General features: G+C 42.1%; 1 protein-coding gene across 2 annotated transcripts in view; it reads right to left on the bottom strand.

Annotated features, from left to right (window-relative positions):
• SCN8A (sodium voltage-gated channel alpha subunit 8) overlaps positions 1-18,351 on the bottom strand; it is a 213,973-nt gene that overhangs the window by 25,091 nt on the left and 170,531 nt on the right. For both annotated transcript variants that reach the window (XM_020966210.1, XM_078156923.1), the window contains 2 exons: positions 17,973-18,127; positions 3,130-3,303 (listed from right to left, as the gene is read on the bottom strand). In XM_020966210.1, the coding sequence (XP_020821869.1) occupies positions 3,130-3,303; positions 17,973-18,127 (329 nt within the window). The remainder of the gene's footprint in view (positions 1-3,129; positions 3,304-17,972; positions 18,128-18,351) is intronic.

Below are 18,351 nucleotides of genomic sequence, written 5' to 3'. Positions count from 1 at the left end.
GAAGTTACCTGGATTTCCTCATGACACTAAGAAAGAAAGTGGGTAAAGAATGAGATGTGTGGCATTCATAGTACAACAGCCTGGGAGGCCTGTCAGGGAGGAAAGGAAATCTGTTAGACATGATGAACATGGTGAGGGAAAACTGATTCAGACACAAAAACATCCTGGTGGAAAAGCAATGGGCGGAGGGAGTGGCTTAGCAGCAGTCCACACGTCGCTAGGGGAGCCTTTGAGAGACAGTGTACTGAATCAGGACTCGAAACTTGTACCTGCTGTTTTTTACAGAAAAGTGCCAAGGAAGCTTTGGGCAGTCAAAAGAGCACCTGCTGGGACAGTGACAGCCCTGGTCCTCCCTGCCAGCTCCAATGTGAAGGTGGCAACTAAGTGACTCTCTGTCCTTCCCCTTCTCACACTCTCGGCACAGTCCAGCCAGCCTGGCCTTCTGGCTGCCCTCACACACAACAATCCATTTCCCGTCACAGAGCTGGCCCCAGTATTTGGAAAGCACTTCCCTTGCACCCCGTGCCTTGTTCAATTCCTTTAAGACTCAGGTCAAGGTCTGATGCAGTTTCTCCCGATCCCTCATGTTCTCTCTCCTTGTCTTCATTTTGCATTTATTCCGGATATGTCCCTAAATATGTACCCATCCCCCCAGATAGAGTATAATCCCCTTGCAGGCAGGGCCAATTTTGTCTGTGTATTCCCAGGGCCTGGCACAGTGCCTGTGTATAGTAAATGCTCGCTGAGGGACAGAAAGAAAATACTATGTGACTTAATCATTAAGAAGGTAGAGAAAAAATATTTAAAAAAGGGCAGTTAGGTGGTACAGTGGATAGAGCTCTGGCCTTGGAGTCAGGAGGGCCTGAGTTCAAATCTGGCCTCAGACACCCAACACTAGCTGTGTGACCCTGGGCAAGTCACTTAACCCCAATTGCCTCACCAAAAAGCAAACAAACAAATAAAAGGAAGAAGGTAGAGAAGCTCCCTGGAGCTTGTGTTGGGTTCTGTCCTAGGATGATACAATGCCAAACCAACATTCCAATGAAGCCTTTGACTACTGTGTCTATTGGCTATATGTCTGCAATCTTTGTATCATTCACAGAACCTTGTACAAAATAGGTATTTAACCAATATTTGTCAAGCGAATGAATGAAAGAATGAGGAAGTGGAGGACAGAAAAGTACCTAATAAGTAGCTATAACACCTAATGGACACCATTGGTCGTTAGGCACATACCTCTGAACTGCAGGGCTGTTTACCTCAAAATGGCTAGAAAAGTGAGTTCAGAGCAGGATGGGACAGGGCAAAGAACTTACTTTAACCTATAACTTCTTGGACCTCTTAAAGGTCTAGAAAAGGCTTCCTATTGGCTCTAGACTCTCAAAGAGTCAAAACACAAACTGGGTCTCCATGGTCCTTCTTAGGACAAATCAGAATAAAGCAATGCGATGGACCAGAGCTCCCTAAACCAGCCCAAAGTCACCTGGAACGAGAGTAGGTCTAGGCTTAGAGCAGATCACCTGAGTTCCATTGTAGTTCTCCTTCAGCTTCACAGTTGCTCCAAGAGGGCAGAGCTACAGATTAATCCATTATCTGACACACAAATCGGCTTGAAAGGAACAATGAAATCTCCTTTGTTGTCTTCTCACTCTGATGTGCCTTTATCCCATAAAACCATGACACTTACCACCAAGCCCAGTTCTAGCAAGAAGCTCAATGTCCCTGAAGTTAGGCCTTCAGCATCAAGTGCTGGAATGGAACAGAACCAGCCTTCTGGGAAGGAGTCCCTGGAGCCAAGCACAAAGAAGCTGGGGAGGTGGGGGAAAAAACCATTTCTAGCTCCCATCTCTGGGCTTGTTTCCTAAGAGCCATTTCGATGGGCTTCTGTCTAGATCTAAATCGGTTCCTCGGCATCTCTCCCGTTGTGCAGCCAATCAGACCTAAAAGTTAACTGAACTAACCCAACCTCTACACAGCTTTGCTTCCTTGGCACTTTTCTGTACTCAGCAGGAAAGGAATTCTCCGCAGGTACTGGCGCTGTGCTCTCTGCCATCTCCATTCACCCTTTCCTTAAGAGGCCGCTTCAGCTGGAAGAAGTGGGCTTCAGTTATTACTCAGGAAAAAATACTTCCCCTGTTAATAAAGCCAACAAGGAATAAGTAACAGGGGGCTAAGGAAGAGTCATGGGCAATTCGACCTTCAACTGGAAAGAAAACATTCACGAAAATAATATTCAAGGTAATGCTTGTCACCCCAAAGTGGTCTCCAAGCATGGGGGGGTGGGAAGTGCAGAAGAAAAAGTCTTCTGATGTTTGGTCCTTAATGTGGAAGGAGGTGGTAGTAGGCAAGGAGATAGATTCGCCCAATGTGACTTTCTTAAAACATCAACAGCCAGGCCAGGCCCCGTTTCTATGGCATACTCATTTTATAAAACCTGAGTATTGGGAAATAGCCATTAATCAATGGCCATTGATTAATATCATCAGCCATTGATTCCTCAAACTCTCATTTCAGAAAACAAATAGGTCAACTTTACTTTCTTGGGAAAAGTCTTATCCTTTCTCCATATGTATTGTATTATTCAGAGCAGCCTGGCGCAGAGAATCAAACTGAATGGATAATGCCTCTGGGTCTACGGGCCTGGCCAGGAGAAGAACTCTGAGAGTTCACTTCTCCACTGCCTTCTTCCCTATTCAGAGTTTGCTTTTTTTTCCTTCCTCCCAATAACAGAGAAAGAAAGAGAGAGAGAGAATTCATACTAATCTGGAGGCCAAGGATGCTTCTCGTCCTGTTTGCCACTGGGCTGCTTTCTAGCCACTGCATTCTAAGACCAACAGGTACAATTCCCAGCCCCAAACTGCTGCTCCACAGACCCTTTCTAAGGGGCTAAGGGCTAGTTGACTTGTGCCCAAAGCATTTTCCGTTTTATGAAGTTCACAACTACTCCAACCCACCATTTTGGAGACTTCTCTCCCTTGAAAGTCCAACCCCCTCCATCCACCCTTATATTGAGCCTCCACTCCCTAGCCCGACCCTACCAGATCCTCCCAAGAAGAGTTCAGATGGCCCAGTTTCCCTATGTCTATTTCCTTGCTAGAAAGGGTGGGAAATAGTAAGTGAGACACGTACAGCCACAATGAGGAAGTCCAGCCAGCACCAGGCATTGGTGAAGAACTTGACAAAGCCATAGGCTGTCCATTTGAGCAACATCTCCAGGATGAAGATGTAGGTGAAGACCTTGTCTGCATATTCCAGGATGGTGCGGATGGTTTTCCTCTGCTCAATATAGATATCCTCAAAGGCCTGTAAGAGAAAAAGCAGCCACTTATGGCTTTGGGGCCACCAAACAAGCATCATTAGTCATCCTGCTTAACTTCACTTGGCCATACAAGCTTCTTTCTTTTTTCTCTCCTGCCTCTGCTGTGGACCTTCTTTATATGAAAAATGGTCTCAGCCTCCAGACACTACTAACATTACGGATGGCATTCATTGGCTGAGGGTATTTCAAAGGACCGGGAATTCTAGCTACTTCCTTTTGACTCTTGTGTTTCCTGGAAATGAAGGAAGGAGGACTGAGAACTCCCATCACCTGCCACTGCAGAAAGCCAGACTCACTTCCCAGGTATAATGGGGCTTAATCAAGCAAGTTCCCAATGCTTAAGAGAGGTGGGGGGAGGGTGTTAAAAAAAAACCACTCCCCCGAAGTAGAAAGTTCTTGTTCTGCTCCTGTATCTTATTTAGTGAAATACTCTATAGCTCTAAGGGATCAAAGAATCTTGGAGTTGGAAAGGACCTTGGAGACAATCTGATCTAACCCTTACTGAACAAGAATCGATCTTCCCACACACCTAACCAGCGTGCACCTAATCTCCGCCTGAAGACCTTTAGTGAGGGAAAACCCACTACCTCCTGAGGCAGGCAATGCCACTTTTGTGTAGCTCTAATGGGTAGGAAGGTTTTCTTCAGGTGAACCCTAAAGATGTATCTTGCACCTTCTAGCCACTGATCTTGGAGTAAGAGGAACAATTCTAATTTTCTTTTCTAAATGACAACCTTTCTAGTACTTAGCGGCAACTATCACGTCTTTTCTCTCCTAGGCTAAACAGCTCCACTTCCCCTCAACCAGTCCTATTATGGTCTGAAACTGAGGTCTTTCACCTTGATTGCCCTCCAGCTAACACCTCCTTTTTATTTTTTAGATCTTGTTTTTTCTTTATTTTGTTAAATATTTCCCAATTCCATGTAAGAAAAATTTAACATCCATTTAAAAAATTTTTTAATTCCAAATTCTCTCCCTCCTTCCTGCTCTTCTTCTGCCCTTTGAGAAGGTAAGCAATATGGTATTGATTATACATAATGACGTCCTTCTTAAAAGAAAACTCTAGGCTGCAGATCTGGCCTGACCAGGGCAGAACAGAGTAGGGCCATAATTTCCCTAGCCCTGGGCACGATGTTCCTCTCAATGTAGCCTAGGATTGCATCAGCCTTCCAGGCTGCCTGGTCACATTGCCGTTGACTCACAGTAAACTTCTGACTCCATTCCCAGGATTTCCCCTCAGTGAAAGGATGATCACCCCTTTCATCTCCCCATCAGCCACAACTGTTTCACTTTATGATCAAGAACTAGAAATTCCTTTATCCAGTTGTAACCTCCTATCACTTCCATCTCTCGCTCTATTTTACTCTTCCTAAACCTTGTGTTTAATTGGTGTTCTATATATATGTGTATATATGTATACACATATAGATTCACACCCATAGTACATACCAGTGTGATTACTGCCTGTCAGTCTCCTCTGTTAGACCATCATTCATAACATGGCCCTTAATTGTGGGTATACCCCAAGGATCTGTCGTGAACCCCATTCTTTCCTCTCCCTACCACTCTCTCTATCTCTCTTTCAGAGACCTCATCAGCTCCCATGGTTTTAATTATAAACTTCATGTGTATGAAAGAAGGAAGGAAACAATTATTTATTAAGTATCTACTACATGCTAGGCACTGTGCTGATATTATCTCATTTGATCCTGACAATAATACTGGGAGGTAAGTGCTGTGATTGTCATCCCCTTTTTGCAGTTGAGGTCATGGAGGCAAACAGAGGTTAAGTGACTTGTCCAGGGTCACTCAGCTGGGAAGTATCTGAGGCTGGGTTTGAGTCTTCCTGCCCCAGGCCCAGTGCTCCATCTATGGTGCCACCAGCTGCCTCCTAGGTCTATATATACCATCTTGGTCTTTCCTACGGCTCCAATGCTGTGTCACCAGTCATTTCCATGTTGTTTTCCTCATGATAAAATAATTACTTAAGGACAGAAGATGTTTTGCTTTTGCATTTGCATGTACATCTCTTAACACAGAGTATAGCATGCCACACTCGCTTGCTGTCGGATTGATTTATCCCGCCCATGACTCACAATCCTTTCAACCCTCTGTAATCTCACAAGCCATCAGCTCTACTCAGGCTTCACTCTTCTCCCTCCCTATATTCCATCTTGACCTTAGCCAGCTCAAAACTACATTGGCCTCTACATTCAAATCTTTTGTTCCCTTTATAGGCAGCCGATGGCTTGGTGGAAAGAGTGCTGGGCCTGGAGTCAGGAAGATCTGAGTTTAAATCTGCCCTCAGACACTTACTAGATGTGTGATTCTGGGCCAGTTGCAAAAAAACAAAAACAAAAACAAAACTCTGTCTGCCTCAGTTTCCTTAACTGTAAACTGAGTATAATAATAGCATCTACCTCCCAGGGTTGTTGTGATGATCTGAGATAATATTTGTAAAGCTCTTAGCTCAGTGCCTGGCATACAGTAGATGCTATATAAATGCTTCCTTTCCCCCTCCCCCTGTTCTATTGCTGCTTATGCCTTACCAAACCCCAACTCTGGAACACTCCCACCATCTGCCTTCTCAGCTCCTCCTCACATGCTGTAGAATGGAGGTAGAAGACGTCATGCAACTGAGATGATTGGATTCATTACAAATTTATATTATCTAATCTCAACTGGGCCCAGCGGGTTTAATTAACAGCTCTGTGCACATAATTCCTACACCTATATGTTCAGCCCTACTCTCATTCCTGAGACCTAATCCTGTTTCACTAATTTTCTATCTGGCATTTCCAACTGGATGTCACACAGGCATGTGTCTGATGTGTCCGAAATGGATAACTTTCCCCTCAAACATATTCCTCTCTTGAATTTCCCTATTTCTATAAAGGGCACCACTCGTCACGCAGGTTAACAGCCTCGATGGCACTGTCAGCTCCTCGTTATTAGCTGTTGCCCCAAAGATCCCCTCAGTTTTCCAACCTCCTCCTTGCTCCTACCTCTACAGCAATTCCTGCATCTGCCTCTTATCTTCACTCACATAACCACCTCTTGCCTAGACTACTGCAGTAGCCTGCTAACTGGTGTCCCTGCCTCGCATCTCCCCCCTGCCAATACATCTTGTGCTTGTGAAACTGATTTTCTGAACCTAAGTGCAAGACTTTACATTTATTATTACTGAATTTCATTCTATTAAGTTTGGTCCAATGTTCTAGCCTGGCTAGATCCTTTTTAATCCTATCACTTACTTAGTGTGTTAGTTATCTCCCCCAGTTTTGAATCACCTGCAAATTTGATGATAAGTCCACTATCTATGCTATTATTCGGGTCACTGGTAAAAATGTTACACAGTACAGGGCCAAGCACAGATCACTAGGGTGGTCCACTGGGCACTTCCTTCCAATGTGTCAATGAATCATTAATTATTACTCTTTAAGTCTAGCCTTTTGACCAGTTCCAAAGCCATTCAATTGTACTTCATCTATCCAGTGTTTCTCTAACCTTTTCATAAGAATAGCATGAGATTATCAAATATTTTGCTAAAATAAACCTTAGTTAAATTACATTTATATCATTCCTCTAATGGACAAGTCTAGTAACCCTGTCAAAAGAGGAAATAAGATTTTTCTGGTATGATTTGTCCTTGATTCTTTATAAAGCCCTGTGGCTCTCTGTGTTTATTGCTTCCTTTTCTAGAGAACTACTAACCATCTCTTTAATATCACGTTCTAGAATTTTGCTAAGAATTGAAGTCAAGATCAGAGACCTGTATTTGAAGAATCTATCCTCTTCCCTTTTTGGGAAATGGAGAATGTTTGCCCTTCTTCAGTCATGCAGTTCCATTCCCATTCTTTCAAAGATGACTCAGTCCATGCATCTGCTAGTTCTTTCAGTATTCTCAGAAGTTCATTTGGGACTGCTGAATCCCAGCAGGAAAGATTATGTTGAGAACACTTGTGATCTTCTCCTCCTCCAAAGTAAGACCTACAGTCTAAGTGTACAAGTAGCAAGTATCCAAACCAAGTAGCAAATATCCAATCATTTGAAGGTGGAGACTACTGGCACCATAGCTCGTGGGATGATCTATGTACAGCACCTTCTGTACATATTCAATGAGGCACTACAAATTTCCCCTTAATTTTCATTATTTTCAAGAAATCCTTCTTAGGTCACCCAAGTTACTGCCCTGCATCACCACATCATTGAATTCCTTATTGTCCTCCACAACCAAATTCCAGTTCTTCTCTGCCTCATTTAGATTCTGAACCTCAAGTCCAATTCTGTACAAAGCCTTCTTCTATAGATTCAGGTACACTTGTGGTTCTTAATAAACTTTCACTCATAAAATGTCCTTTGTTCACTCAGCCAAGGCAAATCAGGATATTATCAGGCAAATAATAAAGACACTTGGTATTGATTTTGTCATTTTCATTGTTTGAAAGTGGGAGGGAAGGAGGGAGAGGGGAGAAGAGGGATCACTTCCTTAATTAATATTTATGCACACTGCATTCAATTATAGATTCCTTTCTAATTATTTCCTTTTTCTTTTCAGGTATGAATGTCTGGTCTCCTCAACTAACCTATAAGTTTCTTTTTTTTTTCTTTTGCTAGGCAATGGGGTTAAGTGACTTGCCCAGGGTCACATAGCTAGTAAGTTTTAAGTGTCTGAGGCTGGATTTGAACTCAGGTCCTCCTGACTCCAAGGCCAGGGCTCTATTCACTGCACCACCTAGCTGCCCTATAAGTTTCTCAAGTGTAAGGAGCATGTCACTTCTTTCTTCTATAGGCTTTAAAGGATCTAAAAATATAATACTAGTCAAAGGCAGTGTCACTAGCTAAGTGTGCAGGGGGCTCATTTCTAGTATGTGGGCCAGCAAGTATTTCTTTGGTCATGGCAACCTGAGAAAATGTGAAAAATGAAAAATTTTCCCTTAGACTTGTTCAGCTTCCTGAAGCTTCACAGTGAGGAGGCGGAATGGTAGGAATGGGAGCAAAGAGAACTAAGCATCACTTGGTCTTTAGATGCCTCTACAGACTGATTTAACCTTTGATGTTACAAACATGAGATTTTTGTGTAACAATCAGGAAATTACCATACTATCACATATTCCACATGAGTAGAACAACTGAGCCCTGTCAATATTGACATCTTTGCTAGAAATGAAAAGCAGAAGGAATTTGCAGCTGAATACTTCATAGATCCCCCTGGGAAAGGCAAATAAAAGAACTGTTGGAGTATATTTCATTACGTGTCCAAAGGAAACACAAACCATTATTTCGTGGGACACTTCATGGCATTCATTATGAGAATAAACAAAGATAACATGAAATCATGGCAGTCTATAGACCAATATCTGTTCCAAAGAATGAAAAGGTCAAGAAATTCTGTGAACAGTTTGATGAGGCCTTCCCAATGAAATCAATGTACACCTTAGTACTTAGTGATTTCAATGCAAAGATGGGCAAAAGAAGGGTATGTGAAAAAAAATAGAAAATGCAGTTCAAGTACTGAGAATTGAAAGTGGTCAAAGATTTATAAACTAGACAGAAGCATCATATCCATATATCATGAACACTTTCTTCAAGAATAAAATTGGAAGGTGTTAGGCATGGCAAGCCCTGAATATCATGAAAAGTGAAAATAATTCATCTCAGTATAGAAGAAATGAACAGTTTTCAATGTGAGAGCCATTTCTGAACCAGCAGCCTATGTTCTGTCAGAACATCAATCTGGTACAACAAAAATCAAAACCAATTCCAAACTGGAAAAAAAGGATAAAGATGAGAAGATAGAGTGTAAATTAGAACAGCTCCAATCTGTCCCATTCAAAGTAGTGACACCAAGAATTGAGAAATGGAAAGAGGAAGATACCAACAATTGATTACTGCTTGAGGCAGCATTGTAGAGAACTAGCCTCAGAGTTTGGAAGACCTGAGCTCAAGGCCAGCCTCTGGCAGGCCGGCTATGTGATCCTAGGCAAGTTACTTATTCTTTTAATGGCCTGGGCACCAAAAATATGACTATACATTGGTAGAAGGAGCTCTGCCCTGGGAGCTCCCCACACTGATGAAAGCATAGGTCTAATTTTAAAAAAATCCCACAAAACACAATTGTTACAAGGATGAGGCCAATAGATCATGGAAATTACCTCAGTCATTAAACATGTGGTCTCCACACCAAATGTAGGGACATGGCAGCCAGAGCAACTCTGAGGAGTTTTAAGTTTAAAACTCCAGTAAGTCTTTTGGGACTCTCTATATTCCTTTACAAGACTTTATGGAAGAAGATAGTGGAAGTTAATGAGTTGTATGACTTCATAAAATAATGAGGAGGGATTGAGCAAGTTTGCAGAAAGCTAGGTGCAACATACAGGTAGGCCAGGTCCTCCAATAAAACTGGAATTGTTATTAACAAGGTAACGACCAGCCATGATTTCCAAAGAAATAACAATGAAGCATGCTTTCCACCTCCTAACAGAGAGGTGATGGACTCAGTGTACAGAATGAAATATATATCTTTTGGATGTGGTCAATGCAGGAATTTGTTTGGTTTAACAATGTATATTTGTTATGATGGTTTTGGGGTTTTGGTGGGGAGGGGCAGGGGAGAAGAGCTGGGAAGGAGAGAAAATAGGATTCTATCAATTGAAAAAAATTCAAATGGAAAATCTCTGAAACTGGAAAGACAACAAAGAGATTAAAAATGGAATAGCTATTTCAGCATTTCTATTAACAAAATATCTTATTTTCTTCTTCAGTGACAATGGAACAATTATATGTGGACTCTAACATCTTAGCTCCTAACCTGTTAAATGAGGGAGTAGAAAATGGCAATACAGATGACAAGCCCAGGCAGAATAGTTGGACCAGATGAAGCACACAGAAAAGAAATCCATGGGGCAGCTAGGTGGCACAGTAGATAGAGCACTGGCCCTGGATTCAGGATGACCTGAGTTCAAATCCTGCCTCAGACACATAACACTGACTAGCTGTATGACCCTAGGCAAGTCACTTAACACCATCGCCTAGACAAAGAAAAGAAAAGAAAAGAAAAGGATCCATGCTGGAAGCAACACAATTTTGAAGGTGTGGAGGAAAGGATTCTGAAATTATTTGAAAGAGCAGGAGACACAGAGCAACTGGGAAAAAAATCAGAGTTGGTATTACTACTACCAAGAAGACATCAAAAATGACCAACTCAAATTCTTCTGCTCTCAATTCTATAAAATCTTTAAGAGAATGATTAAAGGCATCTTTGAACAAAATAGGCAGGCACTTGACTGAAAAGTGTGAGGACCCCAGATCCCCACTCTGTTTGCTGTTTGTTGATTCTTAAAAAAGCATTTAATTCAGAAGTTCAAAATGCTCCCCTAACGGTTCTCCTATAACAAGGCACCTCCCATGCATATGGCTATGATCATACAAGATTCGTTGCTAGACACAAAACAACGCTAACAAGATCGACCCTCTGATAAGGAGTATCAAGGCCACAAACAGGGAAGAGGGTGGTTGTCCACGGTGTTTGTCACTGTTGTGGAGAAGATCTGGTGTTCAGTCCAAATGAAATACACTCCAATTTGTGGATGATTTTGTACTCCCTAGGGAGATTACAAAGCTCCCTAAATGAGATCCACAATCATTGAAAATATCTCAACATGACAATCCACATAGGGAAAAATCGAGTGGGTAAAGACTGCCCATTTGAGTAATGGAGAAATCATTGAGCTGGTCCATCAATACCTATATCTTGGACAGACACTAGAAACGGTCAATGAACTAAGCCCAGAAATGAATAGGAATTAGCTGAATTGCTTTTGGGAAATTTCAATGATGCCAACATTCTATATGAAACAAAAATGCATCTTTTCAACACCAATATGCACCACCAATATGTAGCTTTCCATGAAAAATCACAGTAACTGAAGAATCAAAATTGCAGGCGACTCCAAGACGGAGGTAAGTGTAAGCATGCTGGAGCATATTGTCAATGATGACCTAAAAGAAGTGGCATAAAAGATTATATATGAGATGTATGTTTTGGAAAGGAAGGGGCCAATCACACAGCAGGATCCCTGGTATACTCTGCTTTGATGAGATCATTTCTGGAGGACTGTGGTCAAATCGGAGTACACCACATTTTAGAAAAGGATCAATTGTAAAGAGTCCAGAGGAAGACAACCAGAATGGTGACGAGCCAAGAGCTGGTGCTGTTGGGGTGCTTGGGTGCTTATGTTTGGGTGCTTGTACTTGGGTCCCAATTTCTCCCTAGCCTCAGAAACACTGTCCCTTGATAATCATTTAAGATCAATTGAGCCCCAATAAGGGCCAAAAACCTAAATTAATCTTTTTCTCTGAGTGAACTAAAAACACCCCTTCCTGTGTCAGCAAATTCCAGGACCAGATAGAGCTGATCAGTATTCTTCCTGTTTGTTATCACTGGGCCCAGGATGTCTGGGACCAGATACTCTCTTGAATAATGGGACTTTTCTTATCTTGAGTTTCAATTGAGAACTGACCACTCCTTAACCACTCCCTAATCCCACCCTGAATCACCTAGTTAGCATATTTGACATATGTTTTATTGCATTTTATCCTATATAAACTTTACCTGCACCTCTCTAAGGTTGCAGAATCCTTTAAGAATCCTTGCCTGCTGAAAAGCGTAATAATAAATCTTTGCCACCTTGAATTAAAGAATGCTTGAGTCTGTGAATTCATTCCAGACGACCCATCCTGTAATCTGGTCTTTGAGGGGTCACAACCTCTCAACCTCTCAGCTCTCAACATTTATGGCACCCAACGTGGGGCTAGTCTGAAGTCTCAAGCCTTCTTCGACTCAAGGTAAGCCTCCCCCCTCCTCTCGCCCTGTAGTTGGGTCGCCCCTCAAGCACCTAGGAAGGCTTGCTGGGGCTGGGTTGAGCCTGCAACAGGCTCTAGCGGATTTCCCTCTTGACAAGGGACGCCTTGTTGGGAACTTCTGCAGGGTTTTTCTCCCTCACCAGGATGCTGGTCGAGATGAGTAGACTACAGGAGCAAGTCCTTCTTTTTTTGTTTTTTTTAAGGCTTATAGGCAAAGAGGATGGGCCGATCTCCCTCTACACCTTGAGATTTGCCCTTAGGTTGTCTTTTACACAACTGGAGAAAGCTCATTCTTCAAAACCTTAAGAAAAATTTTTTGCCTGGTCTCCATAAGATCTGGAGAATTTCCCTGCTTTGTGCAGGGGGAAGTCTCTCTGAGTTTTTGGAGTATCCCTGTCATTATCACGTTATCTGTTCTCCTGTTTGTGTTTGTCTGTGTGGTGTGTGTCCGTGTATAATCTGAGAAACCTTTTGCAGCCAGGGCTGTAGCTGGACTCTGGAATGCCGTTTTTTTTCCCTTCTTTCTCTCTCTCCCTGATAACAGCAGCTTCAGAGTTGTGGGTGGATGAGAAAGAGAGAAAAATACTTTATTATTTAGGTTACATAATTGGTAAAAAGTAAGTTAAGAAGGATCCTCGAAGTGTCAGGTCAGAATTAGAAAGATGTGTGCAGTTTTAAAGGGACTTTAATCAAAGTCCATCAGAGGGATAATTAGGTAGAAAGAAGGCAAGAAAGTTTAAGCATGTAGGAGAGAGGAGTATGTGTAGAAAGCTTAAGGAAGGTATAATTTATTTACACAGTATGAATAGAGGTTTGAGAGTAAAAAGGTTTTGAAACTTTTGGAGAATTGTTAAAAAAAAATTCTTTCTCCCTCTCTCTCTTTACATTCCAACCTTGGCCAAGTTGTTAAATGTGGAAGAGAGAAAGGTGAGGAAAGAAGAGGTCAATCTTTTCCCAATCTTTTCTGCCTCTCATAAAAAAGTTTTTGTGTACCAGAACACAACCAAAAGGTAATTTAATTCATTCTGGTAATACTTCAAATGAAATGTGATGCTCTTAATTTAATGCTTAAGTCAGAATTTATTATAGTGTTTGGAAGTAAAGTAAATTGGGAAAATGTATGGATCTGAAATTTGCTAACTGGGTGACATTAAGCAAGGTATCTCAGTTTATCTCACATGATTGGAAGGTACCTAACACAATGCCTGGTAGAGGGCAGACACTATGAATGTTAACTACTGTTATTAGTTCCTTAATTAGATGTGACCAGTATGCAATGTCAATGGTGAAGAGATGCCTGATTTTCTTTGTAAGGAAATTTGGAAATGCATTCAACAGAATTGGAGTCATCAGATTGGTAAACTTTTGTATTGTTTTCTCAAGCAGTTTTTCATAATTTGGATGTTATTAAAGTGTGAACTTAGAGAAACTACAGTAGGAAAACTGCAAAACCAGTTATATTATTTTGTCAGCCCTGCTAACCCTGTCCTATAATGTTTTATAACTGTCATTTAGTAAACTAGGTACTTCCACCTTTACCTGTAATTAAAGAAGGGCTTATAGCTAAAACAATTTGACTATCACTTATGAAAGTTACAAGATTGTTAACTAAGTTATTTGAAGTTACTGTTTTAATGTTAAAACCTAGAATTGTTAATTGATTACTGTGTGAAAAGGTGGGGATTGGGTAAAAGCCTTATCCAGATCAGTTCTGCCTATTCAAAACAGTCCTCTTTGGGATAAAGAAGTCGGCAGGCAGGGGCACCAGGATTAGCCCCTCCCTGGGGTATAAGGCAATTCCCCTTATTTTGTAAACCTGCCAAGGTCCCTGGAAAAAATCTGTGTGGACAAGATCATCTACTGTGAGAAGAGAACTTGTTTGGAGTTCCTAAACAATGAACTTGACTTGCTGAGAAGTTGCAAGTTTATGTACAGTAGATAGAAATGATTTCTAATGATTGGCTTTAACACCAGGACAAGTTTAAGTTTGAGAAAGAAGATGTTAAGTGAAATCTCTTATGTATGTGAGTCCTGGTAAATCTTTATTGCTTATTGCAACTCCATGGGTGTAAAATTAACTGTATCTGGCTTTAAGCTGTGATTAGTGAAACTTGCTGTTTAGGGTAAAAGGCTCTTGGGACTATAACTAATTTTGTTTTGAGTTTGAATTTGGGCATAATTATCTGCGTTAAATCAGTATCAGAAATGCCACAAGCTACTCAGAACAGGTGGATGTCTGCATCCGGGAAAAAGCTGTGAGGACAATCTTAGCCTCAATCTAGGATGGGATCTTCCTGGCTCAGTCTCCCCATTGTGTTCCCTAGAGAAGGAATGTTTCCCACCTGACTATTCCTATGGCTATGATGTGGAATTGATACTGCATGATTGGAGAACTGTGACTGTTATCTGAATTCAAACAGAGCTAAGGATATTCTGTCCTGTCATATTTGGATGTCACATGTCCCTGCCTTTTCCTGGTAGATTTCTCTGATCAGAGCAAGTGGTCAGTAAAAGACATCAGCACAATATAAGTATGTGAGATCTTGCTGTTTTGATCTGAATTTGTAGTCATCCCATGATTTAAGTGTAAAAGTAGTATTTGAATTTATCATATGTAAAAGATTCAATTTCTGGTGTGTAATTAGAGAAGGATAAACAAGCTTGTGGAACAAGATTGTGTATCTATTCAGTTGTGAGGTTAAAGTTAGGAACCTCTTTTGTTTAAGGCAGTTTTTGCAAGAGCCCCCTCCCCAATGTAACCTCAGAGGTCTTTGCCACCCTTTTGTACTGGCCACTCCTTTATGGGAAAATTTTTCTATCTCAACATCCTGTTTCTCAACAGAGAATTATTCCTTTGCTTGGGAGACAAGTTCTATGGCCACTATACAGGTAAAGGCCCTTGCCAGGGGAGGGATTGTAAATGTCTCTGCTGGTCTCTTGACTTGCACCACCTGTAATGATGCCTGCAGTGATGTGTCCCCAGAACTTTACCTCTGCCAGCCGTACCACCTGTTCTGAGGGAGCACTCCCTACTTGCTGCACCTATGACCAAATTCTTCCAGCCACTCTCCTAGTAGGTATTTCTTATTTAACCTTCTCTTCCTAGTTGACACACAATGTTACTGCCCCCTTCTAGCTGTAACGCTCTTATTGACCTTTTGAAAGTTTCTCTCTTACCTGTAATATTGGCATGTAATCATACTGATCCATGGGGGCATCCATGCTCAGTATCTTTTATAAACAGATCCCATCTGTCCCCTAAGGGATACTCCTTCCTTTGTGGGATGGGTGGGCCAGGTGGTGAGGATTCTGGGGAATAAGTAAAGCAAAATGCCGCTACTTGGCAGGACCCCAGGATTGTTGTTCTGGCCACCCAGTGTTTAGCACCACCTCTGACCATTTTCAATATTACTACACCCAGTACCTCCACCCGAACAAGAGTGAAGTGTGGGTTCTGGGACAATGTTCTCTGCTATCTTAAAAGGGAGAAGAGTATCTCATGCCTTGGTATGGACATTTACAACATGAGTTCATTCTTTCAAACCAGACAGGGACCATTCACCAATTGGCAAATGACACAGCTTATAGTCTCTGGGATATTCAGCAACCTCTGTACTCCCTGGCAAATGTGGTCCTGGATAATCAGATAGCTTTGGATTATCTACTTGCTTAGTGGAGGTATCTGTGCCCTGGCCAACACCTCCTGCTGTATGTATATTAACCACTCTCAATAGGTGGAGCTCAATAGGACTAGAGAAAGTCACCTGGATGTGAGACATCCATAACAACCCTTAGTACACCAGTACATCCTCTTCTTGGGGATCCTGGTTTCTCTCTATGTTAACCCCCCTATTCTTGTCTCACTCCTGATTATATTCCTTTTCCTTCTTTTTGGCATTGTCTGCTTAATCTCCTTGCCAGATTTGTTTCCTCTAGGCTCAGTGCCCTCCACTTCTGGATGACTGCTCAAGCTGGGTACCAACCTCTGTCCCAGACCACAACCCATCACCCCCTGGATCTGGCATTGGCCAAGTTCCGGACACTGGTTGAAGAACCGACCCCTTGAACAGAGAGACCCCAGGAGGGTCTACGCCCAAACCCAGCAGGAAGTAGTTTCAGAAGCTGAGACCTTCGTCCCTAACCCCAAAAGATTTTGGGTCCCATCTGTTTAAGGGGGGAATGTTGGGGTGCTTGGGTGCTTATGTTTGGGTGCTTGTACTTGGGTCCCAATTTCTCCCTAGCCTCAGAAACACTGTCCCTTGATAATCATTTGGGATCAATTGGGCCCCAGTGAGGGCCAAAACCCTAAATTAATCTTTTTCTCTGAGTGAACTAAAAACACCCCTTCCTGTGTCAGCAAATTCCAGGACCAGATAGAGCTGATCAGTATTCTTCCTGTTTGTTATCACTGGGCCCAGGATGTCTGGGACCAGATACTCTCTTGAATAATGGGACTTTTCTTATCTTGAGTTTCAATTGAGAACTGACCACTCCTTAACCACTCCCTAATCCCACCCTGAATCACCTAGTTAGCATATTTGACATATGTTTTATTGCATTTTATCCTATATAAACTTTACCTGCACCTCTCTAAGGTTGCAGAATCCCTTAAGAATCCTTGCCTGCTGAAAAGCGTAATAATAAATCTTTGCCACCTTGAATTAAAGAATGCTTGAGTCTGTGAATTCATTCCAGACGACCCATCCTGTAATCTGGTCTTTGAGGGGTCACAACCTCTCAACCTCTCAGCCCTCAACAGTGCCATCTGGGTATCACCTGAAAGGCTTTGGGATGGTTAGTGTGTAGAAGAAGAGGCTCCAAGGGGCATGGTGGCTGCCTTCAAATACCTAAAAGGCTACAGCATGGAGGAGGCAGCTAGGTGGTGCAACAGATAAGAGTGTTGGATGGAAACAGGAAGACCTGCATTTGAACCCTGCCTTGCACAGTTATTGGTTATGTGACCCTGTGGAAATCACTTAAGTTCTCTCAGCTTCATCTATAAAATGGGGATAATAATAGCACCTAGCTTACATGGTAATTGTGAAGACCAAATGAGCTATTTGTAAAGCATTTTGCAAATCTTAAAATGCTATTTAAATTCTAACTATTATTGTGGTTGTTGCTATTGTAGGAAGAATTAGATTCCTTCTGTTCAGTGCCAGAGGGCACAATTAGGAACAATGTGAAGAAATTGAAAAGAGGCAAATTCAGTCTTAATGGAAGAAGCTTCCTGATAATGATGACTTGCTGGGTGTTTTGCAGTGGGAATTCTGAGGGGAATGTGGTTTGTAGGGGATGGCTGCTGAGGTCCTTCCTCCTGTAAACATTCTGTGGACCTGAGGGATAAAAGGGGCAATACCCAAATGTTTGTCCTTTTATCCATGTGATGTTAAAAAACCTAGAGAAGTACCTTTAGCCTCCTGGGTGAATCATCTACGAAGACTTTAACTGAGAACATGGGCAAGAGTTGCACAGGATGAGAAAATATGGGTGAGTTCCAATCTGCACTCCAGGAGGGAGTACTCAAAGTGATGAGGACATAAATCTTTTGAAACAGTATACCAGTACAATGTTACTGCTCAGAAGATACTCAACTGATGCCTAAATGAACGACTTAGGTTAGAAGAAAGACATGGCAGCCTTGCTCCTATCGATCCCATTCAATCTGAAAATTGCTACTCAAGTTATCCTTTCTGCTCACTACTGTAATTATATCATTCTATTGCATAAAGCCCTCTCTTGACTTTTTATGGCTACCCACCTCCCATCAGAATCCCCTACAACTTACCAAAGCACCACTGCTCAGCAGAATCATGAAGATGATGAAGGTCTCAAACCAGTTGTGTTCCACAATGAGGAAACAGGTTTTTCGTAGGATCCACCAGGACTTACCCAGTCCATCCTCAATGTTGACCTGGCAACACTTGAACCTCTGGACACAACCTGACACCACAGGAAGCAATATGTCAGAGAGACAGATGTTGCTGACCCAGGTGTACCTTCTTACATCCCAACTAGGCCATGTCTCAGCACACCACCAAGAACATGATAGCAGAATGAGAATGCCTGACTCAAAGATGAGTATGCCCTACTCCACACAGTCTCCACATAGTGACAAGAAAGGAGCAGCCATCAAGCAGGAATGGCCTCCGTGGCATAAGACCTTC

This window comes from Phascolarctos cinereus, unplaced genomic scaffold, assembly GCF_003287225.1.
Source record: "Phascolarctos cinereus isolate Bilbo 61053 unplaced genomic scaffold, phaCin_HiC Scaffold_1;HRSCAF=81, whole genome shotgun sequence".
Classification (NCBI taxonomy): Eukaryota; Metazoa; Chordata; class Mammalia; order Diprotodontia; family Phascolarctidae; genus Phascolarctos; species Phascolarctos cinereus.
The sequence above is the reverse complement of the archived record's forward strand: the minus strand, read 5'-3'. Positions and strand labels throughout refer to the sequence as shown.